This window comes from Clarias gariepinus, chromosome 21 (genome assembly GCF_024256425.1).
Source record: "Clarias gariepinus isolate MV-2021 ecotype Netherlands chromosome 21, CGAR_prim_01v2, whole genome shotgun sequence".
Classification (NCBI taxonomy): Eukaryota; Metazoa; Chordata; class Actinopteri; order Siluriformes; family Clariidae; genus Clarias; species Clarias gariepinus.
This window is the reverse complement of record NC_071120.1, coordinates 3,592,490-3,616,146: the sequence shown is the minus strand read 5'-3', so window position 1 is coordinate 3,616,146 and position 23,657 is coordinate 3,592,490. Positions and strand designations below refer to the sequence as shown.

General features: G+C 38.1%; 1 protein-coding gene across 1 annotated transcript; it reads right to left on the bottom strand.

Moving 5' to 3' along the window:
• Nucleotides 1-4,388: 4,388 nt before the first annotated feature.
• LOC128509173 (BOLA class I histocompatibility antigen, alpha chain BL3-7-like) lies at nucleotides 4,389-23,466 on the bottom strand. Its single transcript, XM_053480791.1, has 9 exons — nucleotides 23,355-23,466; nucleotides 19,222-19,488; nucleotides 14,918-15,196; nucleotides 14,229-14,513; nucleotides 14,036-14,146; nucleotides 13,921-13,947; nucleotides 8,023-8,171; nucleotides 4,835-5,067; nucleotides 4,389-4,712 (listed from the first exon to the last, which is right to left on the bottom strand). Exons 1-7 carry the CDS (start codon nucleotides 23,413-23,415, stop codon nucleotides 8,065-8,067), a joined length of 1,137 nt encoding a protein of 378 aa, XP_053336766.1. The 5' UTR covers nucleotides 23,416-23,466; the 3' UTR covers nucleotides 4,389-4,712; nucleotides 4,835-5,067; nucleotides 8,023-8,064.
• Nucleotides 23,467-23,657: the final 191 nt, after the last annotated feature.

The following is a 23,657-nucleotide window of genomic DNA, read 5'->3' as shown; positions in this document are numbered from 1 at the left end:
TGTTAAACTATTTACAATATCATAAACTATTTAAAACTCTGATAGAAAGTAGTTCAGATCTCCAAATATCCTCCAGGTGATCCTGTGTTCACATGCAGCCAGTTGCCTAGAACTTAGAAATCTGAAGCGGATCTCAGACGGTCGAATGGCGCAACAGTGATTGCATTAGTTTCACAGCAACAACAAGCTGTCGGGGCACGTAAACTCCCTCAGTTGCTCACATCTGTAATCTTACAGATGCACTCATTTACTAACACACCTACCGCCGGGGGAAAAAGGGAGGGGGCTGTATAAAATAAGGGAAAAAATGAGAGTTTGGTACAGTTTTTATTTTATTTGATTATTTTTATATTTGGATTGGAAGTGAAAAGTTATTTTCATGCTAGTCTAGAAATCTGTGTTGCAGTGTTCTTATAACTGTTTGTTACTGTCATAATTAAATAATTTTCTCCTATTTTGTTGGGTACTTTGTAAAAAAAAAAAATACTTTTAAGTCTTACCAAACAGTGGACCACTATCAGTACTGAGAATAAGTAGCAGCCCCATCTCAAAATCAAATGTAGAAACAAATAAAAATCTGGAAAGGCCATGGTATTAAAAGATGTGTCCAAACTTTATACTGTATATCCATCCATTCATCCATCTAGGAACCTTTGTAGTCCACTTAGGGACACTAGAGGCCAATTGTGACCAACGTCTTCTTCTTCTTTTATGTCTTTCAGCTGTTCCCTTTCAGGGGTCGCCACAGCGAATCATCTGCCTCCATCTAACCCTATCCTCTGCATCCTCTTCTCTCACACCAACTAACTTCATGTCCTCTCTCACTGCATCCATAAATCTCCTCTTTGGTCTTCCTCTAGACCTCCTGCCTGGCAGTTCCAATCTCAGCATCCTTCCCAATTGTGACCAACGTATTTACTTCTATTTTCATAATGTTGTATGACCCTTGATCAACATTCATATACTACGGGCAATTTGGGAACGCCAATTAGCTTAACTTGTCTTTGGACTGTGGGAGAATACACAGAGTAAATCCACCAAGCATGGGAAGGTGGGAATCAAACCTTCGACCCTAGAGGTGCAAGGCGACGGTGATAATCTCTATCACCATTGTGCTGCCCGCTATATATATATATATATATATATATATAGTCTCTAACGTCACTTACTTTTGCTTTATGGACATACACACACACACACATGTGGTCACAATGTTATAATTAGCAGTACAGACGTGTAATGATGTTGACTATACAAGTGACGCACGCGCACTGAGACTAAGCATATTACCCTAAATTCCACAGTGCAAGCGAGAGATCAGTTGTGATCACGTGACCCTCGGCAGACAGAGTGCATGCATACTATATGTATGTCAAGACCTCGTTCGTTTATCGATTTATTTTTGTTTTGGTTGAAGGTGTTTGATCTTATAAATTTAAGGGAAAACTGTAAAATAAGTGTTTCTCTGCTAAATGTCCAATGCTGTTGCTTTATTCAAGGTGTTTGACTGTAATAATTTTAGAAACCTGCCAATTTTAAAATTGCTAAAGCTGATGCATTTTTGATAGAGTCCAATAAAATTTCACAAAATCATTGGTGATTCTGACAATTCTCTTACAATCCAAATGTTTTACCTTAAACCTCATGCACCAGTGGGACTGAGGTAACCCCGGAGTCTAATTCAGCAGGAAAAACAGCTTAGATGTGAATGTGAACCCTGAACCAGGAAACATATCACTAAAATTTGTCAAACGTTAATGTTTAACCATCTGCTACCCTGTGGGCAGCGGTTCATTAATCCTTGAGAAAATGAACTAAGTCTATAGTCTATACAGTAGTTATAGCTTGAGAGGCTTGTCCTTTCCCACATCAAAGCCAACATCCCCACTGATCTGGACAACCACCAGTTTGCCACCACATAAGCCTGTTTCATCTGGAGCATCCCAACACATATGTTAAAATGTTATATGTAGATTTCAGCTCTGTTATTAGTATATTAGTGCAAACTTGCGGACAAACTGAGCAACCTGGGACTAATCACCACACTACAGTATGTTCATGGATCCTGGATCCTCACTATCAGACCACAGAATGTCAGGCTGGGCAACTGCACATCCTCCATTCTCACAGTGAATATAGGAGCACTGCAGGGCTGTGTCCTCAGTCCAGCTTTTTTCAACCTATTCACACATGACAGCAAATCCATTCACTCCTCTAACACCATCGTGAAGTTTACTGATTATGTATAAATGTTGTGCCCCTCCCATCAGGCAAAATATACAGGACAATCAGGACACACATTAACATACTGAGGACATTCTTCCCCAGAGCTGTAGCCTGTATTACCTTCGTATCACTACAATGACAATAAAGTCTTTTTATCTTATTTTATCTCTTTATCTTATCTTAAACACACATGCGCATACTGTACACACTGATCTACAAGCATCCAGCAAATTTCAACGCCAAAATTATTTTTTTTTCACAAATATTTATATGATTAGCTGCTATTTGCACAAGGACTCTACTATTTTCTCTTTGCTGTTTACTGTTTTTTTTTGTATCATGCTATTAACTTGCACTTCCTCAACCCACTATCGCACTATTGCATTGTGTTATGTTGTCATGCACTTTTTATTGTCTTGTGTTATCTTTTGCAAGTAATGTCTTTTGTATAGTACTTTAGAATAGTTTTTGATAATTTATGGTGTAAATTTGGTTTGTCTTAGATAGCCAGCTAATTTGGTGTCCTACTTAGCTAGTTGCTGTTGTTGGTCTTTCGGCTGCTCCCAGCAAGGGGTCGCCACAGCGGAATACCCAGTCCGCACAACAACTTGGCACAGGTTTTACCCCGGATACCCTTCCTGACGCAACCCTCCCATTTTATCCGGGCATGGGATCGGCGCTGCATCCAGTGGCTGGGGTTTGGGCGCTGGGAATCTAACCCGGGCATTCCGACAGGCGAAAAACCTAACACTGAGCCACCAGTGCCCCTGTCCAAGTTAGCTAGTTAGTTTTTGTTAATTTATTTGTATGTATGTAGCACCTTGGTCCTGGAGGAATACCATTTCGTTTTACTGTGTACTGAACTGTATATAGTTGGAATGAAAATAAAAACGTATTTCACTTGACCTGACTTGACTTGAGTACTTTTCTTTCTTGGGGATCAAAGCAGGTTTGAACAGACACTCATTCTGGCAAAAAAAAAAAAACTCGAAAAAATCATGGAATGCCATTAACCTCTTTTTCCAACAGTTTTTTTTTTTTTTTGGTCCTATGCAGGGCCTTTAAAATAGGCAAAACATAGTCACAGGTGGCAGGATTGTCGTTGTGGTGTTAAAGCTTGTTAAAGGGACAGGTCATTTTCTCCAGACAATTGCTTCAAGTTTGGATCTATTTCAACCCACTCATAGTATGTGTTTATGTGTATAGTATGCATAAGCTGCCTTTTGCTCTCTTGCTTACCAGCTTCATGTTGAAGTGGATGATGAATACCTGTCGTAGCATGCCCACTCTTTCCTGGATGGATGCCCTGAATGGTACAGTGAGAATTATGTTTTTTTTTTAATTCTCCAGTGCCTTCAATACAATACAGCCATTTTTAGTGAGGAAGATGGGACTAGAGGACCAACACAGATGCTGTGTATAAGAATGGGTTGAGCAGACTTTATTTCCTGATGAAGCTCAGGTCCTTCAATGTACGCAGCAGGATACTGGAAATGTTTTATCAGTCTGTTGTGGCCAGTGTCCTTTAGAGTGATGTGGTCTGCCAGGGGAGCAGCATCAGTGCCAGGGATGCAGGCAGGATAAATAAAATCATCCGCAAGGATAAACACATAATTAGTCCCAACAGGTCCCTGAACAAACTCGTGTCAATCATGGAAAATCCATCACACCCACAAGATGATTTCAGACAGAGGCAGGGGAGTTCAATCTCTAACAGACTGATGGGGGTTTGCGGTCACAAAGATCAGTTCAGGAAATCATTCCAACTCTTCGCTATTGCACTGTGCAACGACAGATGACAATAATGACAATACTCAAATGTAACTTTACACACACATACATAAACTCACAATTTGCAAATGTAATTTATTTTGAAATAATTTTTTTATGCACACATACATACACTGGCAATTTGCACATTCCATCTCTTTTTCTTATTTTGTGTGTGTGTAGATATATTATGTGTAGAGAACATAAGAGTAAATGTAGAACTGATATTGAGATTATGTCTTTTAAACCTCAGAGCGCCACTTTATTTTTTATTTAGATTGTTACACAGAACAGATGCAATTCAAATTTTATTTGTCATATATACAGTCATACATAGTACGATATGCAGTGAAATGCTTAGACAACTGCTCGTGGCCTTAAAATAAACAAAATACACAATTTAAGCAAATATATGAAACAAAAATAAAAGGACAAGAAAAACAGCTGAACAAAGTAGAAATATAGATTTTATGGAATTTTTGTGTGGAATGAAGTTGGATATATAGATTTGTGTTGTACAGATGTGACAAGATGTTTATTGGATTGTTTCAGCTTTAAACTGGCATGTGGTTTAGTTGATTTGTGTTTCCACTTGTGGAGGAAATAAAAACTGATCCTCCAGCATGAACTCCTGCTTCTGCTGTGTTCACTCCTGTTCTTTTACACTTTAGTCACTTTATCTCTTCAACACCTCTTACATCTGAAGAACCCAGGTTCTGTTTCAGACACACAGATCAGATCCACACACACACACACACACACACAAATATATTGAAGACAATCTCACTGTGTTAAAGATCTGTAATGTGTGTGTAAATCACACCTGTCATGTACTGACCTCATAGGTGTACAGGTGTATCCATAGCTCCTCAGCTGGGACTTTCAGAATGATTCTCTTCTGGAAGCTTCCATCCTGGTTGGGTAACGTCTCTTTGAGCTCCACGTCCTCATGCACGTCCTCTCCGTCCTTCTGCCAGCTGATCATCACTGCTTTGTGGAAGAAACCTGTAGCGTGACACACCACCTCTGGAGAAGGAGAGTGTTTATGGAACACTAACACCTCAGGAACAACTGCACAAAGACAGATGGACAGTAAACTTAAAACATTCTGTCAGATACAAATTATAATGATTTTCCTTCTAAAGTTATGTCAGTTTAAAAAAATATATTTTAAATATTTTATATAATACTGGATCACGAGGATAATTCGTTCGAGAAGCCGGCTTGTATTTCAAAAGACTCATAAATCAAAGCGAATAAGAAATAATGGAAACTCAAATTATTCGTTCCACAGGCCAAAAAAATAAATACATAAAAATAATTAACACAAAATATAAAGTAAAAATAAAACAAATTAACCTGAACTTTACCTTTTAAAAAAGTACAAATAAATCCCAACAGATAAGTGTTTCAGTTTATGCGCGCAGGCACTCTGTGTGTGTGTGTGTGTGTGTGTGTGTGTTTGTGTATGTGTGTGAAGCTAAAGTAAGATGAGAGGAGGAATTTGCCATCTCATCTTACACAGAGCCTCTTTCTGCTCTCTTATTTGAGTTAGTTTCACACACACAAACATTAACAGAAACACTATTTTATCGAAAAAATAAACAAGAAATCTCTCTAATAACTCTCAATTGAGCGACACACTAACAAAATCACTGCTGTAAAGTAAAAATAAAACAAATTAACCTGCACTTTACCTTCGCAACAGAGCAGTGTTTCTGTGTGGAGCAGAGACAAAGAGTGTGTGTGTGTACAGATAAAAGGAGAAGGGGGTGGGTGTGTGTGTGAAGGTGAGAGGAGGGTGTGTGTGTGTGTGTGTGTGTGTGTGAAGGGGCACAGTGTCCAATTATGCGTGTGCACACAGATAATGGCATGCTGACACAGAGAAAGAAAAAATTAATCTTAACCTCTTTTACTTTACACGCGTGCACACGTTTGTTATAACAAACAGTATACGCGCGCTGTACACATGCATACAAATAAAATATGTTTTACGTGCGACCACACGTCACACATGGACGATGACCCACAATTCTGCAGCACAAGAGACAGAAAAGCCACTTCGCGTCAAAACTAGTACCAAGACTTGTTCGTTTTCCAAGTCAAAATTTATTTATCTTTGCTCGTCTTGCGGAACACTCACAAAATGTGTTACTTGCAATCTGAGGTTTCACAATATATATATATATATATATATATACACACTACACTTTTATTTTTGCTCCCATTTTTCATGAGCTGAACTCAAAGATCTGTAACATTTTCTACATACACAAAAGACCCATTACTCCCAAATATTGTTCACAAATCTGTCTAAATCTGTGATAGTGAGCACTTCTCATTTGCCGAGATAATCCATCCCACCTCACAGGTGTGGCATATTAAGGTGCTGATTAGACAGCATGAATATTACACAGGTGTGCCTTAGACTGTCCACAATAAAAGGCCACTCTGAAATGTGCAGTGTGATCACACAGCACAATGCCACAGATGTCACCACCATTTGCCTCACGCAGTGCAACACATCTCCGTCGCATAGAGTTGATCAGGTTGTTGATTGTGGCCAGTGGAATGTCGGTCCACTCCTCTTCAATAGCTGTGCAAAGTTGCTGAATATTGGCAGGAACTGAAACACGCTGTCGTATACGCCGATCCAGAACATCCTAAACATGCTCAATGAGTGACATGTCCAATGAGTATGCTGGCCATGCAAGAAGCAGGATGTTTTCAGCTTCCAGGTATTGTGTACAGATCCTTGCAATATGGGGCCGTGCATTATTATGCTGAAACATGAGGTGATGGTCATGGATGAATGGCACAACAATGGGCCTCAGGATCTCGTCACGATATCTCTGTGCATTCACAATGCCATCAATAAAATGCACCTGTGTTCTTTGTCCATAACAGATGCCTGCCCATACTAGAACCCCACCGCCACCATGGGCCACTCGATCCACAACACTGACATCAGAAAACCGCTAACCCACACGACGCCACACTTGCTGTCTGCCATCTGCTCTAAACAGTAAAAACAGGGACTCATCCGTGAACAGAACACCTCTCCAGCGTGTGAGACACCATCGAATATGAGCATTTGCCCACTCAAAACGGTTACAACGACAAACTGCATTCAGGTCCAGACACCGATGAGGACGACGAGCATGCAGATGAGCTACCCTAAGACGGTTTGTTCAAAAATTCTTTGATCATGCAAACCGATTGTTGCTGCAGCTGTCCGGGTGGCTGGTCTCAGACGATCATGGAGGTGAACATGCTGGATGTGGAGGTCCTGAGCTGGTGTGGGTAGACGTGGCCTGCGGTTGTGAGGCCGGTTGGATGTACTGCCAAATTCTCTGAAATGCCTTTGAAGATGACTTATGGTAGAGAAAACATTAATTTCATGAGCAACAGCTCTGGTAGACATTCCTGCAGTCAGAATGCAAACTGCACGCTCCCTCAAAGGTTGCGACATCTGTGGCATTGTGCTGTGTGATCACACTGCACATTTCAAAGTGGCCTTTTACAGGTGGCCAGTCTAAGGCACACCTGTGCAATATTCATGCTGTCTAATCAGCACCTTAAAATGCCACACCTGTGAGGTGGGATGAATTATATTGGCAAAAGAGAAGTGCTCACTAACACAAATTTAGACAGATTTGTAAACAATATTTAAGAGTAATGGGTCTCTTGTTTATGTAGAAAATGTTACAGATCTTTGAGTTTAGCTCATGAAAAATGGGAGCAAAAATAAAAGTGTTGCGTTTATATTTTTGTTCAGTATATATATATATATATATATATATATATATATTTTTTTTTTTTTTTTTTGGGGGGGGGGGATAAAATGCTATTAATGTTCTCAGATTCAGCAGTCAATGTCCCACCTGGGATACTACTCAAAAAATACAGACATGGAATCTACTCAGTAACATGTCAGGGCATTGCAATGTGAATGGCAAACAGTAAAATGAGAAATGTGTAGTGCAACTTGCAGGTGTGATCTTGCAACAGAAGATCCCATTTTACCTTTCCTCTTCAGAGTTCCTTTGCTATAATACAAAACCTTCTTCAACCACTCAATACTCCTCTTCCAGACATTATGGTCGTCTTCTTCAGACTATGCTCATCAACCACACCAACAGCTGTGAATTCTGGCAACTTTATTCCTGATGTGACTGCAGTGTAAAAAAAAAAGCAGAGAGTGGTTGTCTGTAAACGTTGAAAATGTTTTAATATCACTCACCTCAAACAAATTTTACCTAAACATAACTATTAAAAGACCAGAAAAACTATTTCATTAAAAAAAAGGAAAATAAAAAGACTTTATTAAAGTCAAATATTTTTCATGACAAATCTGTAGAACATGATGAAAGAACCTGGTTAAAAGGCCTTGTGGTTGCCACAAGTCACCACTTCAGAAGCATCAAATTATTGGTTTTCATCAAGCACCGAAAACAACTAAGGAGATTTTGAAATGACTAGAACTGTCTAATACACTATTAAAACCTGTTAGAAAAGTGCTTCTTCAACTTCATAGAAGAAATGTGGTCACAAAAAAATCATGAATAGAGATCACTTAAACACTAAGTAAAGATGTATTGTAAAAAAGAAAAAAACTATAGTAATCAGAGCTATCTTTAATAGTAAAAGTAAATTAATTTTCACACACACACACAATCTAATGACAACTCACATGATTGGGACTAAACAGCTGTGTCCATAAGTAAAAAAAAAAAAAAAAAAGGCATTAAGAAAAAAAAAATGTCTTCAGTTTGCTAGAGAGCATAAAGACTGGACTTTGGAACGATGGACAAAGGTCATGTGACCTGATGAGTCTAGACTGACCCTATTTGAAAGTGATGGGCGTGTCAGGGTGAGAAGGGAAGGACATGAAGTGATGCTCCCATCATGCATAGTGTCCACTGTACAAGTCTCTGGAGACAGTGTTATGATCTGGGGTTGATCAGTTACTCAGGTCACGACTCAGGTCGAGTAACGTTATGGGGCAATAAAATTAAGTCAGCTGACCACCTGAATGTACTGAATCACCAGAGAATCACATCAAAATTACTGGTAAAATAAAGAAACAAATCATAACCTGTTGATTAATGAATGGTGTTTGCTGTCCTGTTGTATAAAAGCAATAACACACTCGGGTTTGTGCTGTTGGCTGAATATCAGCACATCTGTGATATTTTCAGTACTCAGTGTTACAACCCTGGCTCACGGGAGCAACATCAAAGACAAAACACAGGCTTGCCAATCAAAATGATTTATTAACTTATATTAACAAAAATAAAAATACACAACTAGAGGGGGGAAAAACCCTGCTGCCGTGCTAATAGCACAGCCAGAGAGAGTGTGAGAGCCAGTCCTGGGATTTAAAATGGCTCCCTTTCAGGTGCCATCAATTAACAGCTGATTGCAGGTCATTCTCCCAGAGACTGACAAACAAAAACTAAATCAGATCACACCCACTTAGTTAAACAGCATGACCTTCAGTGTGATATTGGTAAAAGGTTATGGCTGCCCCAAGCAGCATGCAACTGTGTGCTTATCTAAACTAGATATATATGAAAACTCTACTTAAGTACAATAACAAACTAAATATATATAGCCACCTTCCACCTTTACTACGGTGGCCCAGAAGGGCAAATCATCTTTCTTGTATATGTGTGTGTTTTTTCCCCCTTGAAAATATGTTTCTTCCTGTTTGTGCGCAACTGCTTTTTCCCGTGTGAGAACTCTCTTTCTCCTGTATTTTGCAAGCTAAAAGCTAAAGCTAATGCGCAAAGGACTATGGGAGTGAGGTCAAAATGCAACTGATCACAGAACCTTTCCGGATATCAGCTCCAGGACTCAACATCATGGAGTATACAGGGAATTATAGCGTGATAAAGTTATAATTTTCACTAAATTTTCAACTGCACACACTTACCAGGTAATGTTTAATATATAAAATTAATCAGATGTTACTGTTTTAGGCACTAATGATAACTTTGTAGCAGTGTTAATACTGTTGGAGTGTAAAGATATTGGAATGATAAAGGAATATTATCTCATTTAGACCATTAAACACTGATGTAAACCATCAGCTCCATGGCATCTCTGTAATATACATCCACATATGGATTTATAAGCAAGCTAATATCACTATATCGCGTTTAGAATGGGGAAACTAGCTTGTTCATTAATATATATTAGTTTAATAGTGTATTTGGACACATATACGTGATGTAAACAGTTAGCTCTATTGTTTTTGTAAAATGCCTGTCCAAATATGAATTTCTAAGCAAGTTAATATAATTATGCTAAGCGCTAGCTTACTAAAAGAGCTAAGATAGCAGACTATTAATTGTTGCCTATCAACTATTGCTAATTATTCCTGAGCTGCTCCTGTTATGTGCTAAATGTTACAGATGGTTAACGAATTGTTGTATGTAGTTTATTGGAGCTCCTGAGTGCTATATAATGTATACTGCTCTATAATGTAGTTGTTTTATCATAGCTAGAGATCTTCTGAATAGTTAGTTATGTGCTTACACAATGTATGTAACAGTCAAGAAAAGGGGCTTTTGTTCAGGTTCTATCTATTCTATTATAAAGTCATTAAATATATGTTTATACTCCTTATAATATGTATGATTGTGTGTTTTTCTTCTCACAGTGAACTGTGTGTAAATCATCAACTGCCTGTGTATCAGCTGATATCCACACCAGCTTTACATCCTGAGCAGAAGGTGAGTGCTCTGAAGTATTTACCTCTCTTTTCAAGAACACCACTGAGCACATCTTAATCAGGGGACAGGGACACATTTCTCTTCATGGACATGTGTGTGTTAATGAATGGTGGAGATGGGGCCAAATTTTGCAGCAATCCTTAATAGCAAAACCAAATAATTGGTTTTAATACACAGCATTACTAAAAGCTTGCATTCTATGAAATTTTGTGTGCGTGCCTGCCTGCGTGTGTCAAACTGATGTCATATGATGTCAAACATCATGAAGTGATATTAACTTGCTTATAAACCCATATGTGGATGTATATTACAGAGATGCCATGGAGCTGCATAGTAACACCATGAAGTCTTTTTACTAGACACTTATAATAACATGTCTTTATTTCTCCCCTGTTGTAGATTGTCGTGGAGAGGACGGACCCTTGATGCTCTGCCTTCTTGCACCACTAATACATACATGTATTATATTAATTTGTAAATAAAGTCTTTAATGTACTTTATAGTTGAGTATTTATCTTTTTATAGAAAAACAGTTAAAGTGCATGTAAAGCATTGCTGCAAATGACACTGAATAGAATCAGATGTTACTCCACTCTGTGTGAGGGTACAGGCTTATATACAGTATGTGATTTTTGCATCAATAATGTTTTTCTGCTAACTAAACCATGCTGCCTTAGAGATATTAGTGACATCTCTGTTTCAGTTCGAACAACATATTCCATAATATTTATGAATACATTAATCCCATATGTTCAGCAGTTAAAACAGAGGTTCTTAAACATTTTACAGCGAAGGACTCCTTCAACTGTAAAACAAACACTTCTGCATACATTTACTTATAGTGCATTTCCAAAAAAATTTTGTTATTCAAAAAGTAAAACTTTGTTTTTATTTAAATGATTACTGCTTACACCTCCATGAAAATCAAAAATCCAGTATGTCAAAATATTAGAATATTTCACTGCGATCATGGGGAAGACTGCTGACCTAACAAGTTGTCCAGAAGATGATCATCTACACCTTCCAGAAGGAGTGTAAGCCCCCTAAGGTCAAACTTTACCACCAACTATTTCGCTGACCATTTAGTTGCTTGATTGGCCAGCCAACTCACCTGACCTGAGATTTCATGGGAAAGATGAGCTGAAATCTGGAATAAATTTACAAGCTGAATGCTTCAAGTGTGATCTGCAAACATAACCAGGGTGTCATGTTTAACAGCAATGGGTTACATAAAAACACCATCTATTTAAAAACATGTAGGCTTATGAATAGTAGCAACTTATATCTATGTACTGTTAATGGAATGTTTAAGAATAAGAGTATCATAAATTGCCAAATAATTACAATGCACACGTATACAATGAGTATGACATTTAAAATACAGTTTATCTAAAACAATTTGAATATCATGCAAGTGTTTAAATTAAATTATGGGGGAAAAACAAAAAAACAAACATGCACAAGGGAAACGTCATACACATAGAAAGAAAAAAAAAATCATAGACCACAAAGGGAATTTTCAAGCAAAAAAATAATATACGTACACGGGGAAAAAGCACACAATTACACAGGAAAAAAATACACTTACATGGGACAAATAATACACCACAAGGGGGAAAAAAACATGCTCCAGAAAGGCAAACCATCTCTCCCGTGCGTGAGAATTTACTTTCATGTTCAAGTTGCAAGCTAAAGCTAAAGCTAATGCACAAAGCACCATGGGGTTTTAAGGCCAACAAGGAAGTGAACACTTCTGATCATGCGAGGGTTATGTGTATAATAAATAAATTATTTATTAATTAATTTATTTATTTACTGTATTAGTCTGTTTATATATTTGCTATAACTAACCGTATAGAATGATTGAGAATTTTTTTTTTTTTTTTTTAAAGGTTTTTTTAACAATATATAAGCTTAATTAAATCAACTTGGAGCCATCAAAACTAAATACATGCATTTAAACATGCAACTGTCAATACTATTTTTTTATCTTTTCCATGGCTTTCAATCTGGGGAGGATTAGAGTAGAATAAAAATCTACATGAACATTATGTAACGGCACGGGACTCATGTGAGGTAGAGCAGCGCAAAACTACTCTGCAGGCTCATAGGCTTACAGTAAGGAGCTTAAGGAAAGGTTTTTTAGTTTTATTTTTTAGAGCCCCGCCCAGTCTCGGACAAATGGCGGAGCTCTGTTTATTCCGTGTTTCCAGTTTCCTTTTGTTTCCATTTAGTTCACGATAAATAATCCCATGCTATCGCCTAATGGGAAGGTCTTCCCATGCATATCATAAGCACTCCTACAAACTCCTATTTCATTGACCCCCTCTGAGGACCTCCCTCCTGCAACACATAACACATTAGTAATGAAATAATTTAATTTAAATAGTATTGTAGTTTTATATGACTACACATCAGTCTTTCTCTCTCTCTCTCTCTCGCTTACATTTCACATTCAAATATCAGTAATAAGCTTATCAGTAATCATTAAATATCAGTAATCAGCTATTTTCAGTAGCATCTTTTCTGGTTGATGTCCTGTAATACTGTGTATTTCAAGCATTGGCATTATTAACAAATTACTGACAGATACCTGTGTCCAAAATAAGAGTCGGGCAGCTATTAAACTGTGACCTCATGAAGTTTATTTTTACACTTTGGTCAGTCATCATGTGTTTATGTGTGTGTATGAGTCCTCTTCCCCCTCTCAGTTCAGCAGAAAGTCACACAGTCACACTTGAAGAGTTGTTGTGGTTTTAAACATCGTTTATGACCGATTAGCCCCCGAGTCGCCCTATCATACGGAGATCGCTGGTTCGACCCCCGGGTGATTGCTGTAGCCTCTCGCAGCACAGGGCCTAGAGAGAGCAAAATTGGCCGAGCTCTCCTAGCGCTCTCACATTAACTACAGCTCTACAGCGGCTGTGAGCTCATACAGGCAGAGGAAACAGATAGTGCTGTCCTCAAAGTGTGTTATGCCGCCCCCAATGGTGCCTGAGCAAGCAGTTTGAAAAGATGCGATCGGTGAATTCACATGGTTTGGAGGAAATAGTGATAGTCTGCAGACCCCCCGACTGAATGGTCATAGTAGCCCTAATGTGGGAGGCCCCTAGTGTCGGGGTGGGATTTGGATATGACTAAATTAAGAAAAAAATTTTTTTATGGATCATAAAGGTTTACTTACAGGGTTTGGGTGGAACAGGTTTGAAGCCTGAAACACAGATGATGGACAGTTAGTATCAAAAATATATTATTATATATCTATATAAACTTCTCATCTGCCTCCATCCTCCTCTCACCAGAGTTCTTCTTCTTCCAGATCACAATTCCAGCAACAACGGCGACGTTAGCAAAGAGAGCCGCAACTACAGCAGTGATGATAACAATCGGTGCTCCACCTGATCCTCCACCTGTTAAATCAGCACAGAGTCTTTATTATCTGCTGCAGCAAGAAATCAGCTTTCACTCTCTACAGCTCTAGTTTATTAGGACCTTTTGGTATTTCTCGCACTAACTCCTTCTCCAAGCTGCTGTGCTGAACCACGCAGGTGTAGGTGTGTTTCTGCAGCTCCTCAGCTGGGACTTTCAGAATGCTTCTCTTCTGGAAGCTTCCATCCTGGTTGTGTAACGTCTCTCTGAGCTCCACGTCCTCATGAACGTCCTCTCCGTCCTTCTGCCAGGTGATCATCACTGCTTTGGGGAAGAAACCTGTAGTGTGACACACCACCTCTGGAGAAGGAGAGGAATATTTCTGGAACACTGACACCTCAGGACGAACTGCAGAGACACAGTGTTGGAAATTTATGAAAAAGGGATTTTATACATGGAAAAACATTTTAAACATTATTTTCCCGACAGTGAAACTGTTAGTTAGTCAGAAAAAGTTTGTACAAAAAAGCATATTTATGACTATACATATTTATATTATGTATATATTTTAATAACGTATAATATTTAAATGCATTTCCAAAGAATAAAGTTACTAGGTTTATGTAAGTTTGTATATATAAATGGAACAGGACATAATTGTGTGTGATGTAGAGATTAAATGCTGCATATTATTAATGATGTATGCAGTTTCTGTGTGTGTGTGTGTGTGTGTGTGTGTGTGTGTGTGTGTGTGTGTGTATATGTGTGTGTATGTGTGTGTGTGTTTTAGAACAACAGGTCACACACTTTACCTTTCCTCTCCAGTGTCTCTCTTCCATATAACATGTACTTCTTTATCCTGCCGATACAGGTGGTGCTCACATAGTTCTTCCGGCCCTCAGTACTCAAACCATAAATATGATCCCAAATCTGTTTGCTGATCACAGCTTCAGGTTTGGCTGGAATCCAAGTTTTATTCTTTAGATCCAGACTGAGGAAATCTTCTCCATCATATCCTAACTGCATGTGTCCTCTAGTAGTGCCGTCATCATCAAGCTCACAGCCGTACATCAGCTGTGCCGTGTGAACTCCTGCACACATACACACACAAACACACACACACACATGTGTAATAAGTTTCAGCTGAGCTCTGTCTCCTTCTACACTACTGTCACAGCGTGCACCTGTGATGGGTGTGGGCCCAAATCCATATCGCTCCTTGCTCAATAGATAGGCTGCAGGTGTGAGAATGAGTGGGGCCGCGGAATTAGGCACGGCTGGTGAGGCATCGCTGCTAATGGTCTGGGCTTCTCCCCGCGCTATAAAACCTCAGCGGGGAGGGTAGCTTGGGGTCTGTTGGGCTACTGGACTTTACTTAATAGTGTGAGTGTGACGCGTGTGCAGAATGACGAGCGGCATGCAAGTGGGGCAATGGAATGCGCCCCAGGGACTTCAAAAAGCAAGTTCATCTGTGATCTCCTCGCGGGCCCACGCTGCCCGCTTTCCACCACTCACCAGCCTGTGCCCGCATGCTAGCGGGGCACTGCGCACCAGAGCTGCACGTGCACATTCTCTCCTTCCTTTTTTTTCCTTCATCCCTCCTTTAACCCTTTGCTTGTCTTTATAATATTTTCAGAATTTCCACCACAACTTGGCACCCCAGATGAGGCTCCGTATTTGAGGAGGACATCCCAGGGAGGCGTCTGAGCGCTGGCGCCTTGGAGGCTTTTTTACTTCATCTCGAATGCTTAATTGGCAATCAAGCGTGAGAGTACTGGGGATTTACTTTGTCACCTCAACACCGGAGTGAGTTAAAAGAACCAAAAATCTTATTGGTGTGGTAAGGAAAATTATATTTCTTTAAGTTTTCAAGTGAAGTGCGCTTTCTCACAGTGACTAAGATAAATTTAGACTTGTATCTATCACACGAGTCAGGGATTCGTGAAGTACCCAAAAGTGCAAGGTGCACGAAAAGAGAGAGTGGGTACTGGTTTCGCCGGTTTACGAAAACCTGGCCCCGCAGCGAACAGTCAGAGTGCAAGGTGCACCGGTAACAGTCAAGGGGTTGAGTTCACTGTGAGGTAGTGGCACACGTAATTTGACAAGTGAAAATCATGGGTAACAGCAAAACAAACAAACAGAAAAAAAAGTTAAATGTAGAACTATTTAATTACTGAAATTGCTTTTGAGATGTGGATGTGTGAATCATGTGTTAGGGACAGAAAAGCAATGCAGTTAGGGACAGGTCAAATCTCACAATCTCTCCAGTGTGTTAAGACAGATCCTGAACTGGATGGCTGCCCACCTCGAAGATGTCCACAACCTACTGCTCCAGACTGCCCTCAACCCCATCATACAGGTCTGCAGCGAACGCAGAAACCAGTCCTTACCTCACCTGTGTCATTGTATATCGGAGAAACGGAAGAAACGAAGCTGGACAATCGACTTAGCATTGAGCCCCTGAAGGATGAGGAATCGCTCATAAAAAATGCTTATGGTCGAACTGGCGGGGTCAGATGGAAGGAAAAACCCTCCTGCACAGACCATGGAGCTGGAGAACTGGAGCAGGTCAACAAAAAGTGGTCAGGCCCAAGACAGGCTGGAGAACATACATTGGGAAAACTTAGGAATTTAGACCAACTTCACATGAACTCAGAGGACTCCTCAGGTCTAAACTGGGAACTGAATTTCGCAAAACTTAGGCAACTAAACTGAAGACAAGCATGTGATGTGAAATCCTGTCTGGAATAATCAACATAATTAGGAGTGTGTGAGGTGGATCACAATGTTGAATACAAACCGACAGACACTTTTCCAGTGAGAATGGACATGACAAACATATCTGAACTGAGGTGATGCGGCCTGAAGGGGAGGGTGAGTCAAAAAAATAATTTTTCCTACTATAACTTCTTGCTCTGATCGCAACGAAGAAAAGCTTGCTATCTTTTTCAATGATTCTTGTGTAATTAATAAAGCATTTTTTGCTTCCACGCATGTTAAGTATGATCTTGAAGTATATCAGCAAAATGCCAACAATTGAATTGCAGCTCCACGACAAACAAAATTCATTTTGGTAGATTCTGTGCAGGTCTGGGGAAGTCATTAAAGCATGTGCATTTGACAGTTTAGTGAAACAGAGTGGCAGATTCCTGAACTCAGTGGGCACTTCAGGACATGCAGCTGAAGAAAGCTTCATAAAGTCAAGTGTGTGACTTTCTCCAGGTGTACATGATAAATTTAGACGTTTTGCTCTCTTATTGCTGCCCAGTAAATCTATTGGGGTGAAAATGTGTTCATATGTAAATTAGGTATAAAACTCCTGAGACTAAACCAGTATTGAGCCTGAGGGTTTCACTCTTGTGTGTGATCTGTTGCCCCTTTTGTATGTGTATGAATGGAAGCTCTGCACTTCAGCTGTGAGATCAGTAAATGCTACGATGATAGACAAATATATACCAATAAATGCATCTTATCTAAGATAATCTCAGATGTGTAGTTAATGTAGAGATAAGCAGTGTGCACATGAGAAAATGTCACACAAGTGTCACACTAATGTCCCTTAATCACAGTAGAGACACCCCTAATGTGTTATTGGATAAAAGTAATAAGGATGAGAAAATATTATAAAGAAAAAAAAATATTGGGCCTTTGAGTGACATGTGGTATGAATGAGAGAGATGGAGAATGAACCTCTTATCTGACTTTACATTACAGCCTCAGGGAAACAAATGCTGAAGAAATGCTGATAAATGATGTTGTAAAGTATTTTAAAAACTGTATATATTACAGTACCTACAGTCACAAGACCTGGCCAGGCAGAAAATTAGGTTATCAGCATGCAAAGCCTTTTCTATTATTTTATAATGACAGGTTACGTTTATCATCACTCACTAAAATGTATGGGCTAATAGCAAGCACGATGTAGGTTTAATTAAGGAAAGTGAACTGGTGGTGATCACCCCAAAGTAAAATTTAGATCCTACAAACTTCATACTGTATCTCCTCCTACCCGAGTCTTTAGCTGAAATAATTCCAGTGTTTAATTCTTTATTGAAAGCTGTTGTCATGGTACACACCTGCAACTCCTTAATGTCCAGCAGAACAAGGTCATAAAGCAAACCATATCAAAGCTACAATTCGCACATATAAGTCAAGTCTTTAGGTCAGATAGTTTTGGAATAGGATAAAACAATGGGAATGACTGGGAAGACCCGACTCCTGACTGGCCTTTAACACCAGGTGACATTTATTCTAATAATGACTTAGATTATCACACAGAGATGAACGTTCCTATTTAAATTCTCAGAAACTTACGAGGCATGTAAGTATTTTTGTATTTTTGTTATGTCTTTTGTGTGCATTAGAGTATTAGTTGGAAAGACGAAGTCTGATGGATTTACCTAATATACAACATTATTGTTATATTTGTAATGATATATAGTCTTTAAATGTGTAATATTAAAATGTATTTACTGTATTAAATGTATAAAGTTGTCATAAAATGACAAAAGGGGGAAATTGTAATGAAAAAATCACATTTTCATCATGTATTAATTCTGATCTTTGTAGTAATGGTGCCACGTAGACTATAGAAGCTTTAAACCTGTCTGATGAAACATAGAAACACAAGTCCGAGTATAGAACAGAAACATACTGACTTTGGTTGCTATTGAATAAATAATAAGATGAGGACATCTGGTCTGGGTCAGATAAAGAGTCGTGAGTTTAAATGTAGGAACTTTATGTTGATTATGTTAACAGAGATGTTTGTGTATGAAATGAGACAGCGGAGAGAAAGAGATCACCTTTCTCCATGCTGCAACTGTTGTTTGCAACCAGCTGTATGAGACTGGTCCTTCTGCAGGAGTTTAAAATAAAACCTTTGTTACTTTGCTCTTACCTACTGTATGAATTACTTGTTTTTATAATATTTTAAGAATTTCCACCAGACCTATTAATCCTAAATAAATTACCTTTTTTTTCCCCATAAGACCTCGGTTTCATCAAACCACACAGGCCTGTGTGTGTGTGTGTGTGTGTGTGTGTGTGTGTGTGTGTGTGTGTGTGTGTGTGAAAGAGAGAGAGAGAAATTTTAAATCTGTGGGGTTTTTTTTACCTGTTGTTGGAATAAAGTTCTTTAACATTATATCCAGACCAGTTTTGAAGCTCTCCTGCCAATGCTGATAAATCACTGTGTGTCGCTTCCAGAAGTTTGGATTATCATCAGTGACCTTCTGTATCCACTCTGTCTTTGGGATCGTCCTGCTGATGTCACTGTCATAGTACTCAAAATCCTCTTCATCCACTTGACCCACGACAATGAATTCTGGTAAATGTATTCCTGGTGTAACTGCAGTGTAGACGTACCGCAGAGAGTGTGTGACTGTAATAGTAACAAACACATAAAGAGCATAATAGCAATGGTACTGTATGTTTAACTAGATCAATAACTCTGTGATCTAACAAGTAGTAGGTCTAATGTCTGATGTTATCTTAAACAACACGCTGTCTCTGCAGTGATCTAAGGTAATTTTCTGAATAATTTTTTGTTTTATTTATGCCTAAGGGTTGAAGCTTAAATGTGGTAGAGCTGCTTATAGTGTATTGGGACATACACTGCACAATCTAACCCTGTCTTTTATTTCTTGAAAATAAACACACAAAATGGACAAAATTCATATTTTCTTACTCTGGAGTGAATATAGAGCCAAGTACAAATAACATATGTACTTGTACCACATCATTAAAAACCTGCTGAATCTCTCAGAAATGCAGGACTAAGTCTGTTAGGGAGAATCTATAAACTGCCTGATCTGGAAAACTTAACATAAGAAACTGCAAATGTTGCACTGCTATAATTTTCAGGATATCCATATACTGTATTTCTGGACATATACTGTACTATAGTGTTACAGCAGTGGGTACAGGATCTGTTTACTTTTTATAGCATATTTATTTTATTTATAATTGGTTCAAAAAATGTCTTGAAAACAGTTTGAGGAACATGACAAAGAGTTTGAGGTGTTGACTTGGCCTACAGATTTTCCAGATCTCATTCCAGTTGCTTTAAGGATCTGCTCCTGACAGCTTGGTGTCAGACACGACACACACACCTTCGATGGGTCAGGGCCGTTTTGGTGGCAAAAGGACGACCTGCTCAGTATAAGGCAGATGGTCATCATTATGGCTGATCTGTGTATTATGTCCATTCAATATCCATGCAGTACATAAAATATTGAGTTTACTACAATAACATTTAAGAGTTACTTTAAGACTTTAGAAGAATGTGTAAAAATCAGAGACAGGTTAACATTTGCTTTTCTGTCAATTAAAAAAAAACAAAACTTTAAAGCAAAACACTGATTTTGTTCCCTGCAAATACATGAAACATAAAAACGCTATAAATTAAATTAAATAGTTTTGCACAAATGTGTATTTTTCAGGCAGCAACAAAACTGAAAGTTTCAGTGAAAAAATAGATTGTCAAACAAGCCTTGTCATGCTATTTGCAGAAATGAAAATAATAATGTGAATTATTTTGAAGAGGCATATCTATTCGTGTTGGAGTGGAGTTACTACAGGAAACCTCTTTCTCTCTCCTGTGATCTCTCTTATCCAGCCTGCAGACCCTCCACATACAGGATGTTCCTTTCTGTAAACTCTTAAGATTAGTCTATGAAAATCTCAGGATATCAGCAATTTTTAAAATACTTAAAACAGACTATCTGGTACTGTACCAATAACAATGCGATTGTGAGGGTTCACCACTAGAGGGCACTGTTTGTGTTTGTTTTTGTAGTTTTTGTTTGTAGACTCAGTTTCCCATTAGATCTTCTATAAATTTGTTATTTCTGGGAAACTGGGTCGAGCAAGTTTTGTAGTGTATGTCTGAGTTCAGAAGGCTCTAGTTTTGTTATGTCTCTGTTCGTTTGGAGTTTGACTTATGGAGCTGTTTTTGTTAGTTTGTCTCTTGTCTTATCTAAGTAATGTTCATAGTGTCTTTAGTGTCTATGTTAAGCTCCTTGTATGTCCCTGTATGTTTAGTTATTTGTCTCTTTAGCCACTTGAGTGCTTAATTGCTATCAGGTTTAGCTGTTAGAAGGTTTAGCAGTTAGCAGGTTTAGCTTTTAGCAGGTTTAGCCTCTATTAGGAATTAGCCTCATGTGTGCTTAGCCTTTTGTGTGTTCGTTCCCCAAGTAGGTACTAACGCATTTAGGTACTAACACATTTAGATCACTGACCATGTTTACAATAACCAGATTAGATACTAACCCCACTAACTACTAACCCGTTCAGTCAATAGTCTCTCCCGTACTAGTCTCATCTTGTTTCTAGTCTCATCCTGGCTTTGGTCTTGTTTTGTCCCCGGTCTCGTCCCGTCCTGGTACAGCCCATGGCAGTAACATCAGCCAAATACTGTACCACCAACAATCATGATCAAAGAGATGATCAAAGTCACAGAGAACTCATGCAATTGGTTAATTAGATATATAATCAAATATATGAACAAAATCATCTCAAAATTCTTGGATGTAGTTTAAGGCATTATCTATCAATTATAGTTAAATTAATGCACTGAAATTAAATTTGTTCATTTTATTCGTATTTGGGTCATTGACGGATAAGACTTTTTAATAGGCCAATTTTAAAATACCAAAAATATGAATATGTTTGGCCATTTTCTAAACATTTGGAATGTAGTGTACACATGCCTTTATAAAGAAAAGTAGAAAAATTGTCATTTTAGTGTTTTTACACTTAAGTTAATAAAACATAGCCTTAAAAAAGTCATCTGGGGCGACCGTAATATATCTCAAAATTCCCATTTTTATGTATCATTAAGACTAGTTGAACTCATATCAGTAAGTAGATAAACTGATGAAGAAAGATAAACTTTAATGCCCTTTCATTTTATGAAAACCATTATTTCACGAGTTTATTCTATAATATCAGAGTCTTCTTCATTATCCAGTTAAAATAAATGTTTATCCCTATAAAAGGAATGGAAAATGGCTGAATTTAGAAAAAAAAAAGCTAAAATATACAAATAATTATATTTAAACAATTAACTCTATGTATATAACTGATGTATAGAATATGAAAACTACAAATATAGGACATATATCTATCATTTAAAACATTTAGCAGTGGTCGCCCCACATGATACTTGGTCGCCCCATATGATGTTTTCAAGTTTACTCAAGTATAACAGGCTAACGGTTAGCCTTAGAAACCAAACTAGCTTCTTCTAGTGACAAAGCACTATCAAATTTATCATCAAAATATAGATTTGTGGAAAAAAATTATAATTCACAGTTTTGGGGTGGTCGCCCCACATGATGACCAAAAGTGACTACGACATCACAGCCGTTAAAAAACAGCTTTTTCTTACTATATGAGAGAGACTGATTTACTATACAGTTGTTTCCAGGGGGTCTTCACTTGTGTCTGGCTGATGCAGTATCCCATCCTTGAGATGTTTTTTAAAATAAAGGTCCCAAAATTGTGGTTTGTTGATGGTCGCCCCGGATGAAATGGATAGAATCAACATAATTCGGACAACATTCGTTTGTATATCATGATAGAAATATATGAACAAATGTTTATAGTTTTGTCAATGGATATAAAACATGTTAAAATTATGCCAACTAGGAAAAGGGATATATTTAAGTTGATTTAAAGTGTTTTTAAACCAGTTGTCCTAACTAAAGTCAAGGCCGGACGGTCGCCCCATATGATGTTTTGGCACTTCGGATAGCAGAAAAATGATGAAAAACTTAAAAATTTGGAGAAGTTAGAGTGGTTTAGTAGGTAAAGAAGGTATAACAAGTAGATGAGAAATTTTTATGTATTTTTTAGTTTTTTCTGCAAAATAAAATTAACCCGGACAGAAAAAGGGGGCGTCACGTCATTGACCCATTTGTCTTTTATTAACTATGATAATTAGGCTTAAGTGGCTTTATTTACTTTACGCCCTCAGTGTAACCTATGTTATTAGTAACCAGGTAAATGTTTCTGTTTCATAATTAAAATGTAACTAATTCTCTCCCATTTCCAATCAAATCCCCTGAATATAGGGATATTTTGAACAAACTGATAATATTTAGTCTAAATAGGTAATTAGTAGATTTTGAGAATTTGTTGTTATTATTATTATTATTTTTATTATTTATTAAATTATAATTAAGATAATCTATCATTACAGAACATCACTGCATGTAAATGTTAATAATAAACCATAAACCTCACCTGCTTCCCCCAGATGAATTCCAAACGTCAGGAATATCAGGATTTCCATTAATGCATTCATAGTTCACATTTTATATAAACGTTGTTGTTGTACAAAATTTTGTACAAATTTCTCAGCTCTAAAGATTCTCTGTGTCGCTTCTTCAGTACTGTGTTTCTGTTTTTAATGTGTGTTGACGCTCCGTGTGTTCTGTTGTGTGTTGACACTCCACCCTCCTCTATATTTAGCTACAGAGTTTATAGGGGAGCGGATCTGGACCAATCGAAATTTAGGGTTTACCACCATCAGCGGTCTCTGAGGGA